The sequence below is a fragment of the Choloepus didactylus genome (genome assembly GCF_015220235.1).
Source record: "Choloepus didactylus isolate mChoDid1 chromosome 23 unlocalized genomic scaffold, mChoDid1.pri SUPER_23_unloc1, whole genome shotgun sequence".
NCBI lineage: Eukaryota > Metazoa > Chordata > Mammalia > Pilosa > Megalonychidae > Choloepus > Choloepus didactylus.
Genome location: NW_023637590.1, coordinates 1,729,884 through 1,753,880, shown reverse-complemented (window position 1 = coordinate 1,753,880; position 23,997 = coordinate 1,729,884). Strand labels below are relative to the sequence as shown.

General features: G+C 63.1%; 1 protein-coding gene across 1 annotated transcript in view; it reads left to right on the top strand.

The window, feature by feature from the left end:
* The window catches only part of CABIN1 (calcineurin binding protein 1), a 68,528-nt gene that overhangs the window by 35,929 nt on the left and 8,602 nt on the right, over window positions 1-23,997 (top strand). The window contains exons 19-28 of the mRNA XM_037823462.1: window positions 711-872; window positions 1,617-1,823; window positions 2,839-2,984; window positions 5,713-5,974; window positions 7,673-7,933; window positions 9,664-9,815; window positions 10,897-11,075; window positions 21,080-21,262; window positions 21,916-22,087; window positions 23,191-23,334. Of these exons, the coding sequence (XP_037679390.1) occupies window positions 711-872; window positions 1,617-1,823; window positions 2,839-2,984; window positions 5,713-5,974; window positions 7,673-7,933; window positions 9,664-9,815; window positions 10,897-11,075; window positions 21,080-21,262; window positions 21,916-22,087; window positions 23,191-23,334 (1,868 nt within the window). The remainder of the gene's footprint in view (window positions 1-710; window positions 873-1,616; window positions 1,824-2,838; window positions 2,985-5,712; window positions 5,975-7,672; window positions 7,934-9,663; window positions 9,816-10,896; window positions 11,076-21,079; window positions 21,263-21,915; window positions 22,088-23,190; window positions 23,335-23,997) is intronic.

Sequence of the window (23,997 nt, the reverse complement as noted above, 5' to 3'; positions counted from 1 at the left end):
TAAATTTTTCAAATGTGCGTTTTTTCTTTGCTGGTCTTTATTGTAATTGATTTCTACTTTTCTTGAGTTCTGTTCAGAAGAGGTGGTCTGTATCACATTAAGTCTTTGCTCTTTGTTGAGACTCGTGTTTTGTCTAGTTTTTGTTTAAAAAAAACAAAACCCACAGATGCTTGCAAAGCGTGTGTATTTGCTCAGTCGGGCATAGCACTAGCTGCCGGCTCAGCTGTCCTTGGACAGACCATAACTGTCACTTACTTCCTCCGTGATCCTCACCGCGGTCCGAGAGAGATTCCCTGGGCCCTAGTGGACCTCATCACCTTCCCTTGTAATTATTTGTCGAATGAACCACACCCTCCACTGAAATGAGAGCGTCTTCACAGCAGGGGCCGTGTCCCTCTGTGCTCAGCCTAAGTAGGTGCTCAGTGAAGATTTGGGGGAGCAAATGAATGGCTAATAAATAGGTGACAGGGGTCCTGGGGGCGTGCAGCGTTTTCTGGCAGCTGGTGGAAACTGACACGCCGTGCTGCAAGGCCCTGCCTGAGCCGGCCCCGGTGTCCCCCTGCAGGATGGCCATTGTTTTCCAGGAAACGGGTCCCGTGGGCCCGACAGACGGGGGCCTCCCTCGGTCAAAAGAGCTCCCAGAGCGGGGTCTCCTGGGGGGCTGCGGCCACACGGCCTCACCTTAGGCGCCTCTTGCTGCCCACCCATAGGTGCGAGTTCTCCAGAAGGAGCTCGCCGCACCCACGTCCGAGGACACGCACCCCTACAAGGAGGAGCTGGAGACGGCTGTGGAGCAGTGTTTCTACTGCCTATACAGCTTCCCCAGCAAGAAGAGCAAGGCCCGGTACCTGGAGGAGCACTCGGCTCAGCAGGTGAGGGTGCCGCCAGGCCAGGCCCACCCCAGCCTGGGTGGGGAGAGGGGTCCCCCGAGAAGCAGTGGCCCCTGGGAGCCCTCTGAGGGCTGCAGCGCCACCATCCCTGGTTGGAGCCGCTCAAGGCGGACGGGCGAAGACGGGCCGGCCTGGTCCGAACAGGTTGCAAAACCTAGCTTTACAGGTCTCGGCCCATCAGTCAGAAGGGCAGGAGGGCATTTTTCAGCAGATTTTTTTTTTCTCAGTTTAGATAACACTAAGACTACCTTTCATAGCTTAGAGGTTGTTGTTGCCTGGTAGTTTTGGTCGTCAAAGTGCCCTGCTTGTGGCTTCTCTACGTGTTCTCCGATTTTATGGATTCCCGCCTGAAGTGGAATCTCCCTGCGGGCAGGGCCTCCTCCACTGTGTCCCCCGCGCCTGGAGCCAGCCTGGCCTGAAGCAGGCACTCGTTCACCGGCGGCCGACGGGAACCGATGGGCAGCTGAGACGTGGGGAGGGTCCCCCGGGGACCAAGCCCACCCTCAGCGCCCGAGCCAGCTCCCCATGGTGGGGGCCGCACGTAGGCACCAGAGGGTTTGGGCGTGGGCTTTCCGTGGGCGTGCAGACTCGAAGGCTCTTGCTGGCTTTTGCACTCCCCGGCACGTCTTAACCTCATGCACCCCGACACTGTGCATTTCCCCAGAACTGTCTCCCTTTTTGTTCTCCCCGGAATGTTCTCCGAGTCTCCCTCTGTCCTCTCTCAAGGTGGAGCTGATGTGGGAGGACGCCCTGTTCATGTTCGAGTACTTTAAGCCCAAGGCCCTCCCCGAGTTCGACAGCTACAAGACGAGCACGGTGTCCGCTGACCTCACCAACCTCCTGAAGAGGATCGCCGCCATCGTGCCGCGCGCCCAGCGGCCCACGCTCGGCCTGGACAGGGTTTCCGCCTACATCGAGGGGACCTCGGCCGAGGTGGGCCCCAGAGCGGGAGGGCTCCCCGGGGCCGGGGCGGTCACGGGCCGCACCACCTCACTACCTCCTCTGCCGGCTCCTGTCAGACATGCTCATTTGCTTTTTTCACTGTGCTCCGGAAGTCAGGGCCGGAGAAGCAGGGGGCCCGGCTGTGTCGGAGTGAAGTCAGGGCTGGAGAAGCGGGGGGCCCGGCTGTGTCGGAGTAAAGTCAGGGCCGGAGAAGCGGGGGGCCCGGCTGTATCGGAGTGAAGTCAGGGCTGGAGAAGCGGGGGGCCCGGCTGTATCGGAGTGAAGTCAGGGCTGGAGAAGCGGGGGGCCCAGCTGTGTCGGGGTGAAGTCAGGACCAGAGAAGCAGGGGGCCCAGCTGTGTCGGGGTGAAGTCAGGGCCAGAGAAGCGGGGGGCCCGGCTGTATCGGAGTGAAGTCAGGGCTGGAGAAGTGGGGGGCCCAGCTGTGTTGGGGTGAAGTCAGGGCCGGAGAAGTGGGGGGCCCGGCTGTGTTGAGTGAAGTCAGGGCTGGAGAAGTGGGGGGCCCAGCTGTGTCAGGGTGAAGTCAGGGCCGGAGAAGCGGGGGGCCCGGCTGTGTTGGGGTGAAGTCAGGCTTGGAGAAGCAGGGGGCCCAGCTGTGTTGAGTGAAGTCAGGGCTGGAGAAGTGGGGAGCCCAGCTGTGTCGGGGTGAAGTCAGGGCCGGAGAAGCGGGGGGCCCGGCTGTATTGGAGTGAAGTCAGGGCTGGAGAAGTGGGGGGCCCGGCTGTGTTGGGGTGAAGTCAGGCTTGGAGAAGCAGGGGGCCCAGCTGTGTTTGAGTGAAGTCAGGGCTGGAGAAGCGGGGAGCCCAGCTGTGTCGGGGTGAAGGCAGGGCCAGAGAAGGGGGGGGCCCGGCTGTGTCGGAGTGAAGTCAGGGCCAGAGAAGTGGGGGGCCCGGCTGTGTCGGGGTGGCCTATCGGTCCTGGTTGGTGGCGTTACTCCTCATGGCTTACCCCCGCCCCCGGCCCCCCTCTGGCCCTCTCCCCTGCCAGGCGCCCTGCCTGCCCGAGGGGGCTGACCCCTCGCCTCCAGTGGTCAACGAGCTCTACTACCTCCTGGCCGATTATCATTTCAAAAACAAGGAGCAGTCCAAGGCCATCAAGTTCTACATGCACGACATCTGCGTCTGCCCTGACAGGTGGGTGACGGGACGGGGGCAGGAGGACGGGGCAGGGGGCCCTTTGCCAGCTTCTCCCCGGCCAGTGTGGGGCTCCTCACCCGCAGCAGAGAGACCAGGGGAAGAGGACTGAGAAGGGGGGTGCATGCTCTGCAGTATCAGGAAAGGCCGGTCCTCCACCAGGAAAGGAGCCGCAGAAGATGGCTGCTTTCTGAAAGGCCCTTGGGGTGGGTATTGGGATTGGAGCGGAACAGAGCGTGCATTCGGGTCCAGGCACATGGCACCGAGGCGTCACCCAGCTCCATCCTGCTGCCTCGTGCTCCCACTGTGCCTCGTGCACCTCAGTCAGGGCAGGAGAAAACCGTGAGCAGGCAGTTCTCCTTCCCAGCTCTGAGGCAGGGGGTAGTGGGCAGCAGTGACCACCGCAGGGGGCCTGGGGCAGAGCCCACTGGGCGGGAGGCAGGCGCCCCCTCCGTGCGCCCTGTCTGCTTTGTCTTGAAACGCAGCGGCCTGCTCTTCCCGAAGGGCTCCCCGAGCCTGGAAGATCTGATCCGCTTGGTGGAGAAGGCCTTCTCGTGCCTGCGCCACCCAGGAGGTTAACCTTGGGTCAGGGTCAAATCAGGGCCTGGGGGAAGGTCCTTGGAGACGCCCCGTCGCTCCATCTGGGGATCCCGCTGTGCCCTGGCTGTGCCCCCGGGTTTCTGTGGACTGGATGGCTCGGGGGCAGCAAGGGGCGCCCCGCTCTGCACCTCTGCTTCTGCCTCTGAAAACCCACCTGTGGAGGGGGCGGCGGGCACCTCGTGTGGCACCTGGTGGCCAGGGGGAAAGGGGCTCCCCTGGGCCTGTGTCCTGCACCCCTGCACACCCTCCTGCTCAGAGGGGCTCGGCCCCCACCCCCCGGCACAACCGTCAGGAAGGCTGGAGGAGCGGGGGCCCCCAGGAGGGCTGGCCCCAGCCCCGGGCCTCCTGCACTCTGGCCCCAACGGGCAGGAGCCAGGGGAGACTTGCGGGGCTCTTTGGAGACCAAGGCCTGGTCCAATCTGCTGCGCTGGCAAAAATGGAAGTTTGGGTACAGTTGTTTCTCCGTAACTTTCCTGAGCCCGTTGGGTCCAGGTGAAGCCACGTGGCTGACAGCCGGGTGGGTAGCAGTGTGCCCGGGCTGTGGCAGTGCTGGTTCCTGTCGGGAAACAAGGTCTGTGGGGACATCAGTGACGGTATTTCCCCCCAACAGTATTGATGGTTTCCTCTACGTTGGCTGAGCGGGCCGTGACGCTCCTGGCCACACACATGGCAGGGTGGCATTCGGGCAGGTGTGGGCAACAGTCCGAGCCCAGAGCCAGGACGAGGGGGGCGTGTCCTGCTCCACTGAAACTGTGTGCCCAGTTAGGGCCTGGTTCCGGGCGGCAGGCAGCTGAGCACTGGAGGTTTCATATGTGTTTTTGGGGTTATGCTGTGTTTGGGGCGAGAAATGGCAGTTCCTGTGTCACCCTCAGGCAGGCTCTGGGTGCACGCCGGGACGTGGCCCCTTTCCTCAAGATGAGGACAGACGGGGGTGCAGAAGGCCCTCTGGGAGTTAGGAGGGAAAGTCTTCAGTGTTGAAGGAAGCTGGGCTTGGCAGAAAGCTGAGGCAGGGTCACCCTATGTGCCCCCATGCTCCCTCTTCCAGGGGGCAGAGGCTGGAAAGGCTCGGCAATCCCACTCCAGGCTCCGAGGAGGAAGGACCCCGCTCCCAGGGTGGCTTTGCTTTGCTGCCCCCCTCCCCGTCACACCCCAAGTCCCCTGACTGCTGCCTCGTCTGCCTCCCTCGTCTTTGGGGGCCTGGAGTCTACCAGAAGCACATGGGAGCTTCCCAAATCCCCCTGCCCTTACCACATCTCTAGGGCCACCCAGCGGTTCAGGAGCCAGTTTTAAAGTTTTAAAGTTTTAAAGTTTCTGTGGCAGTGGATAAAAAGCTGCTGGCCCCGGGGAGGGCAGCTCTACCCATGGCATCCTGGGAACTCCATCCCCTCTCAAGAGCCCGGAAATCGCCTCAGTCTTGGTGTCCCTGTGGCTTTCCCCCTCCCCGAGAACTCTCCCCACCCTCACTGTCAGTTTTTCGGATCTTACATTGGAAGGGTTTCTGCCCTGGTGTGCTCCCCCTTGCTGCTTGTTTTGCTGGTGGAGACTGAGCTGGGGACTGTGGAGTCTGCTCAAAGTCCTGGACGAGTTGGGGGCAGAGTGGGTGAGGAGCTGGGGGACCAGGACCCCCGGGCTCCCGGCTGTCCCTGTGCTTCCAGTCAGCCGGTGTGTCAACCGCACTCCGCCGGTGAGGTGGTGGTGAGGCCGCGTGGGGCCCCGCTGCCTCGTCACGCAACCCCTTCCTTCCTTTCCACCACAGACATCGCTTGGGTAACCCCTCAAAGGCAGGGGAAGGGAGGGGAGCAAGGTCTGAGAGGTCCCCGCGGCCGACGGTGTCTTTCTAGAGCAGTCCCTGAGTGCCTGGGAGGCTCTAGAGCACTTAGGATGCACTATGTCTTATAGTTCTAGAAGCCACGGCAGCTCTTCCGTGAGGTCGGTCTTGGCTGTAGTTGGTGGGTGAGGAACCGACGCCCAGAGACCCGGCTGGCCCCTGTCCAGCTCGTGGGGTTAGCGAGAGGCCGCGCTGGCGTCTGGACTGGCCTGGGAGACGGGTCCCCGTGGCATCTGCAGCCTGTCCCGGCCGGCCTGTCGGGTCTGCGGTCTCTCAGCCGTGTTCCCATCTCCGCCGCAGGTTCGACTCCTGGGCTGGCATGGCCCTGGCCCGGGCCAGTCGCATCCAGGACAAGCTCAACTCCAACGAGCTCAAGAGCGACGGCCCCATCTGGAAGCACGCCACGCCGGTCCTCAGCTGCTTCCGGCGGGCCCTGGAGATCGACGGCTCCAACCTGTCCCTGTGGATCGAGTACGGCACCATGTCCTACACCTTGCACTCGTTCGCCTCGCGCCAGCTGAAGCAGTGGCGGCCCGAGCTGCCCCCCGAGGTCGTGCAGCAGGTGGGGGTGCGCCACGAGGGGCCCGCCAGCCTTCTGGGGCGCCCTCGGGGCGGCAGAGCCTCGGCCCGTCCGATCTTTGCCCACGTCCTCACAACCGTGCTGGGAGGTCTTGGCTCATTCCCCGGTCAGGCCCACGCCCGACTGTGTGCACGGACAGCTTGGTCCCTGGCTGTCTGACGCCCGGTCAGCCGTGGGGCAGCTTTCAGTTTCCAGGCAGTTGAGAGGTAGGGGACGGGTGTAGGCCACCAGGAGTGACCGTCCCTCCTCTCCGCCCTCAAAGGAGCCTGTCCAGTCCCTGTTAAATTCCAGACAGTGTGCTGAGAGTGTCGAGGCCCCCCTTGGTAGGTGTTCCGGTTTGCTAATGCTTCACTGGAGGATGGCCAGTGGCATCCGGAAAACCTCTTAGGTGGGAAGGCACGTGGCTGGCGTCTGCTCCAATTTCTGGTTTCAAAATGGCTTTCTCCCAGGACGTTCCTCTCTAGGCTGCAGCTCCTCTTCAAAATGTCACTCTCAGTTGCTCTTGGGGCATTTGTCCTCTCTTAGCTTCTCCAGAACAAGAGTCTGCTTTCAACGGCCGTCTTCAAAGTGTCTCTCATCTGCAGCTCCTCTCTCAGCTCCTGTGCATTCTTCAAAGCGTCCCTCTTGGTTGTAGTAAGGAGGGGAGATCATGGAAGTTTGGTGCCGATTTTTCACTCTGCAGTGTGATTCTTTCCGCCATATTTGTGTCAGCCCCGGGGTGGCCGCTGCTATGGGATATTCATATAAAGAGGCGCCGCACTGGTGGGCCAAGCAGCAGGGCCGCTCCTGAGTGGGGATTGAGCTGTGCTCCTCCCGGGCTTTGGGCAGCTGCCCTGGCCGAGCTGGGGCCTGCAGCCTCTCCCCTGGCCCTGCCCCTGCACTGAGACGAGAAGTGGCCGCTGCCCCCCACCACGGAGCTGGGGGCCTGGAGAGGAGGGACCCGAGCCTCGGGGCCTGGGAGCAGCCATCTCCGTGGCCCCGCTTGTGGGCAGGGTCACTCAGCTCCCAGCCCAGGGAGGCCCAGCAGCTGATCTCGCCTGTGGAAGGGATCCGCTGACAGTGCCAGCTCAGAGCCCTACAGGGACGGGGACATGTGGGTCTCCATGTTGGCAAGCCAGTTGCAGGGAGACCATCTGTCCCAGCTGTTTGCACCCTCAGTGTGTGAGAGGGCGGCTGCAAGCCTGGCTGCACACACACGGATTCCAAGTCAGGAAACCGCACTTTGCAAGCACCCTCGGCCCACCTTAGTGGGTACAGGGGAGAGGGTGCAAAGTCCTGTTGTACCCCAGGGGTGAACGTCTGTCTGGTGCCATGGAGCTGGGTGCTGGGTGGGTTTCCTGTCCGACACTGTGGAGTTGGGTGATTGTCTTGTCTGGCTCTGCCCCTCGCCCTAGGGAGAGGGTGAGAGGAGGGTGCTCACTGCCTGCCCTGAGGCCCTGGAATGTCCCCCTTGGCCCCTTCCTCTTGGTGGTGCCGGTGGCAGGCCCAGGTTCTGCCTTAGCCATACAGGCCGGGGCCCTCTGAGGGAGGCCAGTGGATGCTTCTGGAAATGCCCAAAGCCCGTCCGGTCCCCCTGAGGGGTTGGTGGAAAGGAGGTGGCCTGAGGGGTCCTGCCCCCCCAGCCCCCCAGCCTCCGCAGCCCCGAGCTGGGTGAGTGTGACCTCCCGGGTCCCCTTGCAGATGGAGGGCCGGCGCGACAGCATGCTGGACACGGCGCGGCTCTGCTTCTCCTCGGCCGCCCGCTGCGAGGGCGACGGCGACGAGGAGGAGTGGCTCATCCACTACATGCTGGGCAAGGTGGCGGAGAAGCAGCGGCAGCCGCCCGCCGTCTACCTGCAGCACTACCGGCAGGCCGCCCACTACCTGCACGAGGAGGCCGCCCGCTACCCCAAGAAGATCCACTACCACAACCCGCCCGAGCTGGCCATGGAGGCCCTGGAGGTGAGGGGGGCGGGCCGCGGGCCTGGGAGGGTGTGGGGGGCCGGGGGGTCTGGGGGGGAGGGGCAGGGCGGCCCGCACTCCCGGTGCCCCCCCTGCCCCCTGCGGGGAGCGTCTCTGTACTCAGCGGCTCCCTGCACGGTTGAGTTGAGACACCCGTGCCACTTGTCCCCGCTGGCGTCCCCTTCCCTCTCTGCTCTGCCTCTCGGGAGTCGGCCTTTCCTCCTTGGCACCCTCAGGTTCTGAGAGGCTGCCCTGAAGGTGGCCTCCGGGTGCCCAGGGCCCTCCCCGTGGCCGGCGGGACGAGGGCAGGGCTGAGCCGGGGCAGTGGGCAGCTCTGGGACCCCGGATGGGGGTCCTCACGCTGCGCAGGAAAAGAGTGCTGCCCGAGTGCCCAGTTTTCTCCCAGGACTCCCCGAGTGTGCCCCTGTGACCGACCACCCCATCATGCGCAGCCGTGACCGGCGCATTTCGTGGGCACAGGTCTTCCCAGCCCCCCAAGGCCTCACCACCCCAGCAAGCCGCTTGGGGTTTGGGGGCAGCGTCTGCTGTTTGTTTATCCCTTTTGTGCCATAACGAGTGTTTTATTCTGATTATAAAGTTAATACACATTCACGGCATAAAAAAATATTCGAACAATTCAGAAAAACAAGTTGTGGAAGGAGATGCCATGGGCTCCTCTCTCTGGCCTTGGCACCTCTGGTTAGGCCCCTCATAATGGGTCGGAGCTTCTTGAACCCTTTTTGCCACAATGAAGGCACAGGCCGTGCGTGTCCTCATTCAAGTGTCCTCTGGCCCTTCCATGAGTGTTTCCGGGGCTCTGGGCCAAAGTGGGGGGCAGCCGGGTCACTTAACCTTTTGATAAACCGTGTCCCCGGAAGGTCCTACTGTTTTCTCTCAACCATGCTTTGCTTCATCCTTTTTATATCTGCCTGTCTAGTAAGTGAGCAAAAAGAAACCTCATTTTAAAAATTGGCTCTTGGTAAGATGACCCCAAGCTGAACGGCTTTTGGTGGCTGTTTTGGGGGCCGCCCCCTTGGGGTTTGCCATAAACTGTGGGTGTCCTCATTGCCGGGCCTCGGGCCTTTGCTGTCCCCCATCTGTCAGGCTTTCCACCCGGGGTGATGCACCTGTCCCCGAGGGACTGCCACTTTTGGGGGTGACTTGCCGAGTCACCAGCAGGAGCAGAGTGGCCAGGGCCAGATCCCCAGGTCGTAGGTGACCTTCCCACTGGCTCGGGGCTCCCCTGATTCCCTGCTGGGCAGCCCCGATCTTCATGCAGCAGAGGTGCCACGGCCCTCAGAAAACACGGCAGCCCTTGGTTCATCCGCCGTGATTTTTTCTCCCATCTCTAGCTTTGCTGCTGCCCAGTAGAAGTGACAGCAAGCACAAAGGGACCCTTGGGGACTGGGGGCTTCCGGACGAGGCCCCAAGGCCTCAGACACGCAGCCCGCCCGGCCCCATGTTCACGGCAGCCAGGAGAGGGGCCGGGGAGACAGTGGTGTGTGCCACAGGGAGTGGGGGTGCCCGGGGCGTGGAGCTGGGCTGCTGCTGTCCCGTGATGTCCTCTTCAGGGCCGAGAGCCTCAGCTGCAGGCCGGCGGGTCTGAAAGCTAACGAGGGACGGTGTGCAGCACCCTCTTTCCCCGTCAGCCTGTTCCCGTGTGGCCGGCCGGCCTCTGGCACCAACTCCGTGGCTGTGCCCACTACTCATGCCCAGGTGCCATCCCCCAGGTTTACTTCCGGCTCCACTCGTCCATCCTGAAGCTCCTGGGGAAGCCCGACACCGGGGTTGGCGCCGAGATGCTGGTGAGCTTCATGAAGGAGGCCGCGGAAGGGCCCTTCGCCAGGGGCGAGGAGAAGAATGCACCCAAAGCTTCGGAAAAGTTAGTGCGCGCTCTTGGTGACCCCTGCGACCAGCCCTACCACCGATAGCTCCCCAAACCCAAGCCCCAGGCCGAGGGGTTTCTGTTGAGCCTGTGGGTGTGAGGGGGAAGTGGGGTGTGGGGTGCACGGGACAAGCCCTGGGGAGAAGCTGGTCTCTTCCCTCCCTCCCCACTAGGGTACGGCCCTACCAGTGCAGGGTTCTGGAGAAAGTCCTCTCCGTGGCCCTGCAGTTACCCAACGTGTGCCTGGGACTGACCCCGGCTCGGCCTTCCCGTGCCCACGGCGAGCCTGCACGGTGTGGGGGACCCTCCTCCCCAGACCGAGCCGCTGCCCGTCGTTTACTTTCTCACACACGCGGTTTTGTGGGGGTCTCTCTCCGTCGTGAGAACGAGTTGCCGAAGGTGGCGTCCAATAGCGCTTTTCCTGCTGCCTGCGGGGCCCGGGCACAGACCAGGGAGCGCGTGTCCCCCTCCTTTCAGCCGCACTCCCCCGTCCCTTGGGCAGATGTTCCCTGGGTCCCGGAACCAGTCAGCTCCTGGCGGGCATGGGGGCCTCCTCCTGACCCCCTTGCCCGGCTGGCTTGTGGGCAATGTCTGTGAGCAGGTGTGAGCGTGTGCGTGGCAGGCTGTGGGCCGCCGGACGAGGGTGCTCTGAACCCCACTTGGCCCGGGGGGAGCTGTTTCGGAGGGGAGGGTCCTGTGCTGTCCCGCAGACTCTCCCAGGGCCTGTGACTTGGGAAGAGTCGGCCGTCAGGCTCAGGGCGCGCCCACTGGGCAGCACATGTCCCTCCTCCTGGGGCCGCGTGGGGCTGCCAGGGGCTCCTCCTGGGCCTGGGCTGCGTGGGGACAGTGGGCCTGGGGAGGATGGGGACAGTGGGCCCAGGGAGGATGGGGACGGCGGGCCCGGGGGTGGAAGGGGACACTGGACCTAGGGTGGGGAGAGGACAGCGGGCCCGGGGAGGATGGGGAGAACGGGCCCAGGGATGGGAGGGGACACTGGGCCTAGGGTGGGGAGAGGACAGCGGGCCCGGGGCAGCTGGGTCTCATGGGCCCCAGGGTGCCGACCGCCCTCTCTCCGCAGGGAGAAGGCCTGCCTGGTGGACGAGGACTCCCGCTCTTCGGCCGGGACGCTGCCGGGCCCCGGGGCCTGCCGCCCCCCCTGCTCCGGCCCAGGTCTGACATCCCCACCTTACACAGCCACTCCGATTGACCACGATTACGTCAAATGTAAAAAACCCCGCCAGCAGGCGACGCCGGACGGTACAGTCCCTGTCCCCCCGCCAGCCCAGGGCGGCGCCGGTCCCGGGGAGGGCGCTGCGGGCCGGCCGCGCTTTGCTTCGGCGAGGGCGGGGGCCGGGCTGGGGCGACACGGGCAATGCGGCCACCGCCACCCTCCTCCCGGCTCCCGGGGACCCTGCTTCCCGCCATGCTCGGTCACCACCTGCCACCCGCCCACGTGGGCGCCGGGGTGGGGCCCACACCTGCCTCTCGCCGCCAGCGCTGCCCCCTCACGGGGTGCCGGGTCCCCAAGGGAGGGCGGTCAGGGGGCTCTGTGCAGCGGCGGCTCCATCTTCCTGCCGGCCCTGGGGGGGACCCTGGGGGTGCCGAGGCCATCACCGGAGACCCAGGCAGGTGTCCGGGGGCACCCACGTGGGACGGGGCAGGTGGCAACCGTCCACCCCCATCCCACGCTGACATGAGAGGCTCGCACGCTCGGTCTCCCCCTCACCTCTCCTGTGATGGACTGGGGCAGAGGCTTGTGGGCTATGGCGGTCGGTGGGCCTCAGGGACCAATACGGGGAGCCCTCGGGAGGGGACGAGCAAGGCGGGGAGACCTTGGGGCCCCCTCGCAGGCCGTCCTGTCCTCAGGTCCTCAGGAACGGCTGCTGTGCCTTCCTGGGGCCCCCCACTGGCTTTCATAGGGGCCCCTTGGAGGGAGGCTGCCCTCGGGGGCCCAGGCGGGTGCAGCTGAGCCCGTGTCCTTGCTCCCGGAGCACAGGGTCCCCGGAGGCTGAGAGCAGGGGCAGGGTGCAGCGGGGTGGGGGTGGGGGGGCTCCGCTTCCTGAGTGCAGGGCAGGCTGTCGGCTTCCCCCTCTGGCTTTGGTTTGGATCTGCAGCATGTGTGTTGAGAGGCTGAGGGTCTGCGTGTGTGTGTGTGTCTCCGCCGTTCCCCGGGCCACACACCCCCTGCCCCATCATCCCCCAGGGCCCCCAGGGCCCACCCCCAAGTCTGGGTTGAGGCGGGAGGGCTGGCCCTTGCTGTCCTACCCTCCACTCCCAGATGGGTTCCCAGTCAGGGCCTTTCTCTCCTCCATAGTTAACTGAAGTTAAACAGAAAAACCACTCTGTTTCCACCTTTTACTCTGGAGAATGCGGAAAAAATACGCTAGAAATGAGTCCCTGCTCTGGGAATTTGCTTCTGCCACGAGCATCCTGGGAGATTTAGCACAATGCTGCCCTTTTCAGGAGAGGGGCACGCCGCCACCATTGTCCACGGGCCGTGGGCCTCCTCATGCCCTCAGCCCTGCAGCCCCCAGCCGGGGGTCCCTTCCTGGAGCAAACAGAAGGGGGCAGGCGGCCTCCGGCAGGGCCCAGCGTGCACACCGCCTTGCCACCTCCTACCCCTGCTCTCCAGGACAGAGAGCGATCAGAGTAGTCTCACTGGGCATAGGATGTAGGAGAGATTCCGGAAGGTTTCCCAGGCGTATCGGGTGGCTTGACAGGTCCGCTCTCCGAGCCAGCCCACCCCGGCCTGTGTCCCCCGCGCCGGGGTGAAGCTTCCTTCAGCCCCTCCTCTGTGCTGGTTAACAGCCCTGGGACGGCCCCTCAGGGGGCCCCGAGGTTCCACCCACCCCTCGCTGGGCACCCGCAGTCGCCCGAGGACAGTCCTCTGGCTGAGCCGAAACCTTAGCCTGGAAGCTTCCTAACCAGGGGGAAAAACTCACACAGGGAGCACTTGGCAGCCTCAAAGCGGCTCCTGTTAATTTCTCTGTACTCCTGTTTATCCAGAACATCGTGAGAGCTTTGCACAAAATCACCCTTCTCCCTTACCGTGTGTGTCGTGGATGTCGTGTGTGTGTGTGTGTGTGTGTGTGTGTGTGTGTGTGTGTGTGTGTGTGAATTAGGCCCCCACTCCCAGGCTCGGGCAGGTTGCCTGTAGGGTGGCAGCCTGTTTTCATCTTCACAGCCATCCGGCTGGCAGCACCCAAGGTGGCCGAGCTCCGAGGGCAGATGGGGACCCCCTGGGCTTGCCTGTCTAGCTGGGTGGGGCTGCAGGGAGCCCGAGTCTTGGCTCCGAAAGCCAAGCTGCAATTGGACGAATGCTCCTTGGTGGCAGGCCGGGCTGGGCACGACGGGGTTTGGGTGCTCAGCTGGCCTTGGGGATGTGTCCTCGGCCTTCTGCAGGTGACAGCCCGGCCCCATGCCCGGCGGCTCCTCCCAGCAGCTGAGGCCAGTGCCGAGGAGGAGAGGCGTCACATCCCGGGGAAACCTGGCCTGGCCTCTCAGGGGGTGGGAGGCCTTTCCAAAGAGGAAACCTTAGCCGAGGTCCGAAAGGGGTGTCAGAGTTTACGGGGAGGGAGGGAACAAGCCGGGGATCAGAAGGGTGGGGGCTGCAGGTGCCACCCAGGCCGTCTCCGTCATGGCACGAGCACAGCAGCGGGGAGCTCAGAGGCCGCCCTGAGCCAGGCCGTGGGGGTGAGGCCCTGGGGGCGTCCTTGCTGACACGGGGGCCCTGTGCCGAGACCCCCGCACGGCCATCCTCACCCCTGCCATGCCGTCACCGTCCTGCCGTGTTCCCTCCATGTCATGTTCCGTCTGTGTTTTGTTTTGTCCGTGCCGTGTCCCGTCCGTGCCGTGTCCCCCCATCCCCACCTGATCACCCCCCCGTGGCCTCCGCCAGCATTGCCCGTGCGGCCCCAACCCGAACCCCCACTCTCCAGGCCGTGTCCTCCTGCTTGCACCGTCGCGGCTCGCTTCGGGGCACGGCACAGCCCACATGCCAGCCCCGCTCCGGCCCCTGGGGCTGCTGCCCCGTCCGCCGGGCCCGGGACTGGCAGAGTGTGTCTGATGTGCTTGGCTGCCGCCACGGCCCATCTCCCCACCGCTGACCAGCAGGAACGGGGTGGCCTCTGCCCGTGCCCGCCCCCTACCTGCCCGTCAGCTCTTGTGACCCTTCCTTTCCGTTGCTGTGCTCGTTCCTGCTTTGGACAGAGAGGCAGCCAACGCTGAGATGCCAGGCTGTCTTTACGCGGGCAGGGGTATGAAAGGGAACTTTGTCTGGGGGGCTGGAGCTCACCTGCTGAGTCGGGGCCTGTGTCCGCCGCAGGGTCCAGGCCACAGAGGTTGGGGACCCCCGGACGGGCAGGAAGTCCCGAGAGGCAGCCCCACTGCTCTCTGCCCCTGGCTTCCCTTCCTGGGGCGCAGGGGGCCATCGGGGTGCGGTGGGGGGGCTGGGGTCCTGCAGAGACCTTCTCAAGGTTGGGACCGACTCGGAGCGGGGCGCAGGTTGTCGGTTCATTCGGGTGTGGGGTGGCGTGGGGGGCTGGGGGAAGGGAGGGAAGGGGGTGGCCAGCTGTCAGGGGGCCGAGCCGAGCACTTCCTTTGTTCGTCTCTCTTAGCATTCTTACACTTTTAAAAAGTCCCTCTTGGGCCGCAGCTGGCTGTGGCATTTATTGAGCACCTGCTGTGTGCCAAGCATGGGAGAGGGTCACTGGGGCAGCACAGGTGACAGAGACCCGCCCCCTGCCTGCCAGGTGGACTCAGCGCATCCCGAGGCAATGCCCCAGGGCAGAGGGTGTGCCCCGAGCCCGGGGACAGAGCAAGCACGGAGGTTTGGTTCATTGGGAGGACTTCCTGGAGGAGGCAGTCCTCCGGAGAGGCTTGCAGGGCCGTCTTGGGTGAGGGCAGTGGGAGCAGGGGCCTGGAAGGTGCTAAGGCGCTGGACTGGGTGGAAGAGACTTCCGGGGGCAGAGCTTGGAGGCCCAGGGGGCGGAGCCCTCCAAAGGCAGTGGCAGGTGGCTGCCCACAGTGAGTCTCTTTCTGGCTCTAAACCAGGCAAATTCTCCCAGGCGTCCTCGGAGGAGCTGCCTGGGGTCCTTGTCTACAGCTGTGGGGGTCCCAGCCTTGGCATGGGGCCGTCTGCCCGCCTGTAGCTGGAAGCACGGTCAGCGCTGCCCCCAGGGCTTCTTGGCCGTGACTCGCCCGGCTCGGGGGACCAGGGGGCACGTGGCGAGGGCAGTCCGGGCGTCAGGTGCCGGTGAGGCGGTGCTGCTGCCCGAGTGTGCAGGGTCAGCCCGGCCCCCTGTGGCCTCCTGTGTGTCTGCATCTCTCAGCCACTCTCCAGGGCCCCGGGGTCTTTGGGGTGTCCGTTCATTTCTCCTCCGTTCCCCACGACCAGCCCTGCCCCAGCTGGACGGGGCCTTTTGCAGCGGCCGGCAGGGACCAAAGGGGCAGGCTGGGTGCACTTGAAGGATTTCTCAAGATAGGGGTTCAGCTCGTGTTTCCTGTTTGGCAAAGTCTGTTGTTTTCCGGTTGGGAGAGGGACGTGGCCTTCTTGGCCTCCGTCAGTCAGAGCTGCTGCAGTCATCGACGGCACAGCCACGAGTCTTTTTCCAGAAATGCTCCCCGAACCGAGCTGAGGGAACTGATGGCTGTGAACAGCTTCTGGCCTTCCTGCTGGGGCAAATGAGGCCTTTTTCTAAAAAATGACATTCTGCTCTTAGAAGATCATACCAGGAACTCGCATCTTGACAGAGCTCTTTAAGGCTGGCACAGAAAGCCTGAGAAATTCCAGTGCTTTGCACTGAGTCAAACACGAACAAAGAAGAGGCTCGGGGTACAGACTCCGGGAAGACGGGGCCTTCTGTCACCAGGCCAGAGTCCTTTCCGTCTGCACCCCGAGCTCTCCTGGGAACGGACGGGGCGGGGCGTGGAAGCAGGCCAGTGTCACCAGCCGTTGGGTGCGGGTGCACATCCCTCGAGAGGTACAAAGGGGAAGAGAGAAGTGTGCACGTGCAACGTTCCAGTGATCAGCAGTACGAGGGTGAACCATTTACAAGCTCGTGGCAGGAGGAATGAGTACGAACAGGTCTTGTGGGGGCAGATTTTTAAAAGAGCCTCCAGGGCCAGCTTCTAACCTGCTCGCCTGGTGTCGGCCGGCTTTCTTGGTGGCCTTTAGCCAGGTCCTTAAAGGCAGCAGCTCTTGGCTGCGGAGACTTGGGGCTGAGGGCCTGGGCTGGGGCAGTCCCTGGGGTGCTACTTAGGATGAAGTTTCCGTGGGAAGAATCTCCCTGCCCCGCCCCGTGGGACGGTTGGGTGCTGTCATGTGGGGCCGGCCATGTCTGTTCTTCTGTGGAGAAGGGGCTTTCCACCTGGCTCGCGCTCTGCCTCAAACCCAGGGGGCCCAGAGCCCCCACTCAGGCTCTCTCTAGGACCTCAGGCTGGCGGCCGAGCGGCCCGGCCTCTGTCCTCCCCGTCTGGTCCCCTCCACCCGGGGAGATGAACCACGGGCCTGGGTGGCCTCGCCTGCCAAGCATCGGCTCACCTGTCTGGTTCTTCCCCGGGCCCAGCCCTCACCCAGGGCCTCTGGGATACGGAGGAAGCACCTCGGGCTGTTAGCACAGAGGAGGCCTGGGACACAGCCAGGGATGGCTTCGCGGAGGGAGCCTGGAAGTCACGTGTTCCCTAAGTGGGAGCCCCCACGTTCACAGGTCCCAGGGCGCTGGCAGTGGGGCCCGTGTGCGGTGGTGGGTGTGACGCGGCGTCTGAGCCCAGGCTGGAGCCGGCTGTCCAGGGGGCAGGCAGAGGGGTTCGGGGAGAACAGTGTTTGTGCAAAGCACGTGGTGATGTGTGGGTGCCCAGGGCTGGACTTGCAGGCCCCTGCGCCTGCCAACACCGATGACCGTGTGTCCCTGCTGGCCTGTCGCATCCCCTGCTCACATCCTTTCCTGGATGCCCAGCCCTTCCCCAGGCGGGGTCCAGTGACCTGTGAGATGACACAGTGCAGAGACCTGCTGGGAGCTGGGAGAGCAGGGGGCCGGTGGCATCCCTCCTTCCCCTGCCCCAGTGCACAGACTTCCCAGGGCAGGAGTGGTCCGGATTTGCAGGCTGCTCTGGGTCACACCAGTTCCTACGGGTTCTGCCCTCCCTGCCGCCCGGCCCAGCCGGCTCCCTGGGCCCCGGTGTCTGGGGGACTGTATGGGCGAATGGCCTTGTGCTCCCCCAGAACTGCTTCCCCAGGCATTTCAAGTTGCCACCTGCCGTCCCGTCCCCTGAGTCCTGAGCTGGTCCAGGTGGAGCATCCGTGTCCCCCGCTCCGTGACCTTTACAGCCGCCCTTGTCCCTGGTGGCTTGTCGTCTTGCTTGGGTCCTCCCATCAGCCACCGCGGGAAGAGGGATGGGCCAGGAGGGGAAAGGAGGGCGAGGCCCTGCCCAGCTAAATGGTCATTCTGTACGAACTTTCCATTCATCTTTCTGTCTACTGATGTAAAAGGAACGAAAGCCAGCGTTCCTTTGACCCGACCTGCTTCTTGGCGTGAAACCGCGGGCTGCTTTTGAGTCCTGCTCTGCCTGCTATGGTGTTCGTCGCTGTGGATGTCATTTAAAAGTTTCCAGTGGGGCCGATGGCCCCGAAATGCAGGGCGCAGCCTTGCCCTGCTCACGCCGTTCTGTTTCTTGATGGGTCTGGCTCCTGCCCTGTGGACGAGCCGCTCCTCTCCTGGCAGCCTGGGGAGGGCATTGGCACCCGGGGACCGTGTCTCCGTGCGGTAGCCAGCCCTTCGTTTTCCTGAGGGTCGCCTCGGGCCCCACCCAGCTGGCGGTTCCTTGAGGGCCAAGAGCCCGGCAGCTGGTGAGCTTGGCGAGGTCCTCCTGCCAGGCTGGCTGCCCAGCCGTGCGGTGACACCAGCTGGTCGAGTGCTGGCCGAGGAGAGCGTGCCACGGCCTGGCGCCTGGGTGACTTGTTAGGCTGCACACGCGTGACCTTGTGACTTCTGGAGTGTTGTCCGAGCCGTCGGTTTTCTCTTTGCTGGAGTCGGTGTGGCCGGGCAGGATGGTCCGTGGGCTGTCACCTCACCCACGTGCAACGGGCAGGCCCTGTGGGCAGTGACGAGGCCCGGAGCAGTGAAATCGCTCAGCCAAGGCCTGGGGTTGGCTGGTGTGTCTGGGGCCCCTGAATATCAAGGTCTCACTGTGTTCCCTGGGGCCGCCCCCCTGGTCCCCACAGACAGCGAATGGGCCGGGGCAGTGGTCCCCTCAGTCTCAGTCTCTCTGGATTGTGACTTCCCACAAGGGATGTGGCCTTGCGGATCAAGGGTCAGCCCCTTGTTCCTACAGAAACGGGGGCAGCCAGGGGCATCCTGCCCGTGGGACCGGGGCTTCTGCAGTGGCCGCTCGGGCTCTCACTCCGTCTGCAGCCCTGTTTTTGCATCTCTCCCGATGGCTGCTGGTCGCTGACAGTGACGCTCCAGAGGCAGCTCTGCAGGAAGGGCCGTGGCGGAGCTCGCCCATCCAGAAGGCACGCGTGAAACCCTGGGCCCATTCAGAACTAAGCCTGTTGTGTAAAACTCGGGGCACTGGAGAGGAAACAGGCCAGTTTCTCTGAAAACAGTGCAACTGCATTGGAGCCGACGCTTTGTGAGCGCTCGCTGAGGCCAGGCCCGCTTCAAGCACCTGACACCCACCGACTCCTTCAATCCTCAGAGCAGCGATACAGAGGAGGTCCCAGTGTCCTCACGATTTTACACACGAGGGGACAGAAGTCAAAAGAAGCTTCCGCACTTGCACAGGTTCTCGACGCTACTAAGCGGCAGGGTGGAAGTTGAGCTCGGGCAGCCTGAGTCTTCCGGAACCCAGGCTTCCGGCTTCGTGGGAACAGCGTTACGTCGTGTTACCCCTCCCAAGAAGAAGCAAGTGCATTTGCCCACTGGGCGGCTCACGTCTGCCCTCCTAGCGGGCTCCTGGCAGTTGCCCAGTGGGCACCAGCGTGTCCCCCGGGACCAGGTTCCGAGGTAGCCGAGCCGGGCTGGAGAGTTGTGGCCAGCAGCTGTGTCTGCCCTCCTCCCTGGGTGCCCCGGAAGCCACCGTGGCCCGAGCCCCTCGGAGGTGGCGTGTGGCTGCGGTCGAGAGGCGGGGAAGGGGTTGCCCAGCTCAGGGTCACACCGCAGATGAGTGGCACGAGCGGAGCTTGAACCGAGCCCCCCTCACTCCTAATTCTTGCAGCGTCTCCTTCAGACTCACACAGCTCAAGGCAAGACAGGTTTGGTTTTTCATGGTTCCATCTTACCTCCACTATTGGCTTATTGTTTATATCTCTTTTAAGAAAAAAAGTAGTGGTTGCCCCAGGATTTACAAAATCTACCTTCGAATACTGGACCACTCCACACGTGGTATAAGGACCTCCTCGTTTTTGTACTCTTCGTGTTGTTCCTTTTATTGTTATACAGGATACAAAATCACAATGCATTGCTACCTTTTTTTTTTTTTTTTTTTTTTGCTGTAGATAGTCAATTTTAGAGCAATTAAAAATAAAGGAAAAAATGTTTTTTATATGTTCCATGACTTAACCATTTCCAGGGAGCATCATTCTTTGTGTAGCTCCAGGCTTGTGCCCAGTCTCATATTCCTTCTATCTAAAGAACTTCCTAAAAAACTTCCGTTTTTACTTCCCTTGGCTGCTTGGTGATTTGCTGTCCTTCATTATTTTTGGAAAACTTCTTAGTAGTGACCTCTTAAAATATTTCTTCTGTCCCTTTTCGCTCTCGTCTCTTTCTGGGATTCCAGTTTGTATATTAGATCGTTTGGATGCTCGTGGGTGCTGTGTTCTGTGTTTGTTTTTCTCATTCTCTCCCTCTCAGTTTGGATTATTTCTACTTACCTGTCTTCAGGTTCTGAGTTTTTTTCCTCCTCAGTCGTGTTGAGTGTGCTGCAAAGCCTGACAAAGACATCGTCCATCTCTGTTGCTGTGTTTTTCATTTCTAGCATTTTCTTTCGACTCTTGCTTATAATGTCTTTGCTGAGATTCTCCGTTTACTCAGGCATGTTGTCTGTATTTTCCACTGGAGCTTTTAACCTTATTAATCGTAGCTGTTGATCATGGTTACTTTAAATTCTGTCAGATGTTTTCAGCACCTGGTCACCTTTGGGTCTGCTTCTATCAGCTGTTTTGTCTCTTTAAGTCGTCTTTTTCTGTTGCTTCTGAATCTCCTTCCCTCCCCTCCGCTCCCTTCCCTGTGTCTGTGTCTTGTAATTTTTTTTTTAAACGAATGTCAGACGTCACGCGTAGGATAGAAGACACTGAAGTAAGGGATATCTAGCCCGGAACGGACCGTCCTCTCCTGCTTCCAGGCCGTGGCCCTGGGACGCTGCGTTGAGCCAGGTGGAAGCCGAGCCGGCCTAGAGTCTCGTCGCCGCACTGGTGCCTTCCGTGCACCGATGCCTTCAGATCCCTCTAGGGTCGCCCTGCACTTACAGCGAGGGCTGGTTTGCCAGGAGCTTCTCTCCGTGCTCCAGCTCCTCCTTTGACTTTAGCCCTTTGTGCACACCTCGGGAAGGGCCTCCCCCTGCTGCTGCCCGCTCCCTTCATAGGCTGCTTTGCTTGTTCCTCGGTGCTTGCCGGCTGGTTCTCTGCTGTCCCGGAACAGGGCCCGCTCACCATCCTCCCCTCTTCCGTGGCGGGAGGCCTCTTGCTCGTGCCCGGGGTGTCTTCCTGCCCCTCCCCAAAGGGAGAAGTGTTTTTTTTTTTCCCTTTCCTCAGCTGCAGTGAGTTTCCACACTGGCTTTTGGCATACAGCTTAATGTTCCTTAGGAGAGAAGAGCCTGCCTCTCCCACAGCAAATTTGCTCCAACCTTCTACCCTGCCCGGCTCCTAATCTTTCTCATGAGCAGCCGCTGGTGGTGCAGGGATGGGAGCCAGCGAGCGGGCCCCAGCCCCCCTGGTGGCTGAGACTCCAGCCCCTGGCGGAAAATCGGTGGTTTACGTCTGTCCTCTCTGCGTGGCAGGGATGCTTTTACCGTGGTTTCCTCTGCACGTCTCTTCCCAACCCCACGCCCGGTAGCTTGAAATCAGCCGTGGCGGGGAACCAGCAAGTGCCACAGATCAGGACTTTGAAAGCCAATTGTTAAAACTTTTCCAGAACTGCTGGGGGGCTGCCCCCAGAAGGTGCTTGGCAGGACCCCAGGAAGGCTGGCCATGAAGGGGGAAGGCCCGCCATGCCGGCGGGGGCGTGGGTTTTCACGGCCGCCCCCTCTCTCCCCCTTCCCCACAGAGCGCAGCCAGGACAGCACGGCCGTGGCGCTCTCGGACTCCAGCTCCACCCAGGACTTCTTCCCTGAGCCCGCCAGCTCGCTGGAGGCCTCCCGGAGGCCCTGTGCCGAGAAAAGGCCGCCTGTCCCCGGTTCCCAAGCGGGGACGCCCAGTAAAGACCTGCCGGGAGCCATGGATGAAGGAGGTATGGGGGCCCAGCTCCGTGGGGTGCAAGTGCCTGTGGGGCGCTCGCCTCAGTGTACCCCACTGCCCTCCCCTGCAAGGTGGGGTGTCCCAGTGCCTGCTCCCGGGGTTGGGGTGAGGATGAGATGGGGCGGCTGCGGAGGTGCCCAGTGCAGTGCCCGGCGCATGGCGAGCACTCGGGGACGCTTGTCGTCATTGTGGCCCCACAGCCGGCGTGGCACGTGTCTGTGGTGGGGGGCTGTGCCCGCCGTGGGAGCATCCCTGGTTTTTTCTTGGCAAGCGATTTTTAGCAGAGCCCGTGGGTCCCGAGGGTCCCAAACACGTTTTCTGTTTTGTCTGATTCACATCAGGTCTCTAGGACAATCTCGTCCTTTATGGTGGGTGGGGTACGATTCCAACCCCAGGATAGGTCCAGGATCTTGGGGTCCCCAGGCCCCTTGCTGGCCCCCTTGGGAGCGTCTCTGTCAATGCCGGGTGGCCCTGGCTCGTGGCTTGCTGTGGGGTTCAGGAACTGTCCCGCAGGCTGGATAATAACAATGGCGACCCCAGCCCCAGACTGCGGGCGGTGCCAGGCCTGGCTGTCACGCCTCCGGGCCTCCCCCAGAGAGGCTCAGGGGTCTGCCCTCTCGGCACCTCACTTGCCACCTCTCGGAGGGTCACGTGGGCTTGATGATCACCTGCCCCCTGAGGGGCCCGGGCCAGCCCCCGAACGCCTGATCGAGGTCAGGGAGCCCACCTGGGGTCTGGCTCCGGGCCCGGAGCCCTGCAGTGGGGAGCATCTGCAGGTGTCCCCCCTCATGGGGAAAGGCGTCTCTGTCGGGGTCAGGTGAGTGGGCACGGGGTTGGGGTGCTGGGAGAGAAGGCCGCCACACTGCTTTCCCACTGGGCAGTCCTGCATCGGGGCAGCCGCCGCCTCCGGGCAGAGCTGACGGGGTGAGCCGGCAGTGGTGGAGTTGGCACGTGGCAGAGAATGTTCGTTTAGAACCGAGGGGCACTGCAGTCGCATGTGGGTTTGAAACCAAGTGTCTCGTCTCACTGGCCTGTCCCTGCCGCCGAGCCTGGCCTTCCCGCGGGCAGCCAGCTGCAAGTGTGTGCCCGGAGTGTGCCCCCACACCCCCTCCCAGGCCAAGGTCTTCAGGGACAGAGCCCAGGGTCAGTGCCAGGCACCGGGCACTATGGGGACAGCCCGCCCGCCTCCGAGTCCAAGGAGAGGCCGAGCCATGCTCTCCCACGGTGCCCCAGGTTCCCCCGGTTACCCGGCTGTGGCAGCGTGGGGTCCAGCTCGCCTCCTTGCCTCGGTTTCTGTCCTCCTCCCTGTCTGTTCCTTGTCCTGGGGCCTCTGGGAAAGAGGCTCTCCGCGGGGGTGACTGCACAGCTGCCCGAAGCTGACCTTTACCAGGGGTCGGAGCCTCGAAAACATGCAGAAAACCTGGATGCAACAGGGAAGATGGGTTTTTTCCAATGGCATAAAATCTGCCCACAATCCCACCATCTAAACGCAGCCTTTCATTGCTCTGCCAACGTGCTTTCTTCCCCGGCTCACCCATGCCCCATCGCTTCAAGGGCACCATGGTAAGGCCCAAAGCCAAATGTCAGCCCGTGGGGTCCATGCAGGGGCTGGGTCGAGGCTGAGCACAGACCCCTCCCCACAGAGGACCGGGGACGGCACGGGGATGGAGGTGCCCAGCTGCCCACTCCTGCCTGGCCTCTAGGGGCCGACACCCTCGCTGGGCTTTTGTCTCAGTCTGGGATGGTTTGGGTCAGGGGCTTCAGAAGTCAGGAGGCGGGGGCTTGAGGCCTTCCGGCCATGGCAGCTTTGGGCCTCGGCTCTCGGGGGCCCCCACAGGCCCTGCACCTCGCGGCTCCAGCCGACGGGGTCTGCCCAGCTCTCCCAGGTTTACACCGCAATCCCTTCCTTCCCCTGGGCAGGGTCCGTGGCCCGGGAGGCCCCAGCCCTCCTGGGCCTCCTCAGGCCACCCAGACCCCTGAGCACCCACGTTTTCAACTTGTGCTGGGGTCCCTGTTCTCCTCTCCCTTCGGGTACTCGGGGCTGGGCCCAGAGCCACCGCTCAGGTGGCATTTGTCTGGCCACATTGGAAATGAGCCTTTGGACGGAACGCTCCGGAAACCCGGCGCCCTCTTGAGTCAGGCCACAGCTCCCCTATAGGAAGGGCACCCAGCACTGCTGCAGGGCAGGAGCAGAGCCGCTTCCAGGGCTTTCAGGAGAGGAGAGTACGGTGTGGAAATGAGACCTGACCCTCTATCACTTGGTCACTGTGCCAGAGCCGGGCTCCCGGCGGTGGGGTGGGCGTCACCACGGGCACGGTGAGGCAGTGCAGCTGCAGGTGCGTGTGTCAGCTGACGGGGGCACGTGAGGGGCTGCAGGACCAATACTGGTGGCCCCGTGGGCCCCGCTCAGGAGCTTGACTTGGTTTCGCCACTGAGGGGCCCGGTCAGTGGCTGCTCGGAAGCCAGGGTGGGTGAGGGTGACATGCAGCTGAGGGCTGCTCGGTGGTGCCTGGGGGGAGCCTGGAGCCCGGGCCCTTCCCACGCTGCCCCTGAGAGGAAGGGTGCTGGGGCTGAGGGCAGCCGGGGGCTTGGGCTACAGACCTGACCAGCTTCAGAATTGGCAGTGCCGGGCTCTCTGGCTCCTTCTGGCAGGCCGGCAGGGTGTGCCAGACCCCCAGGTGCCCTCCGGCCTCTGCCTGCCCAGCCTGGCTCTGCCTGTGCAGCCAG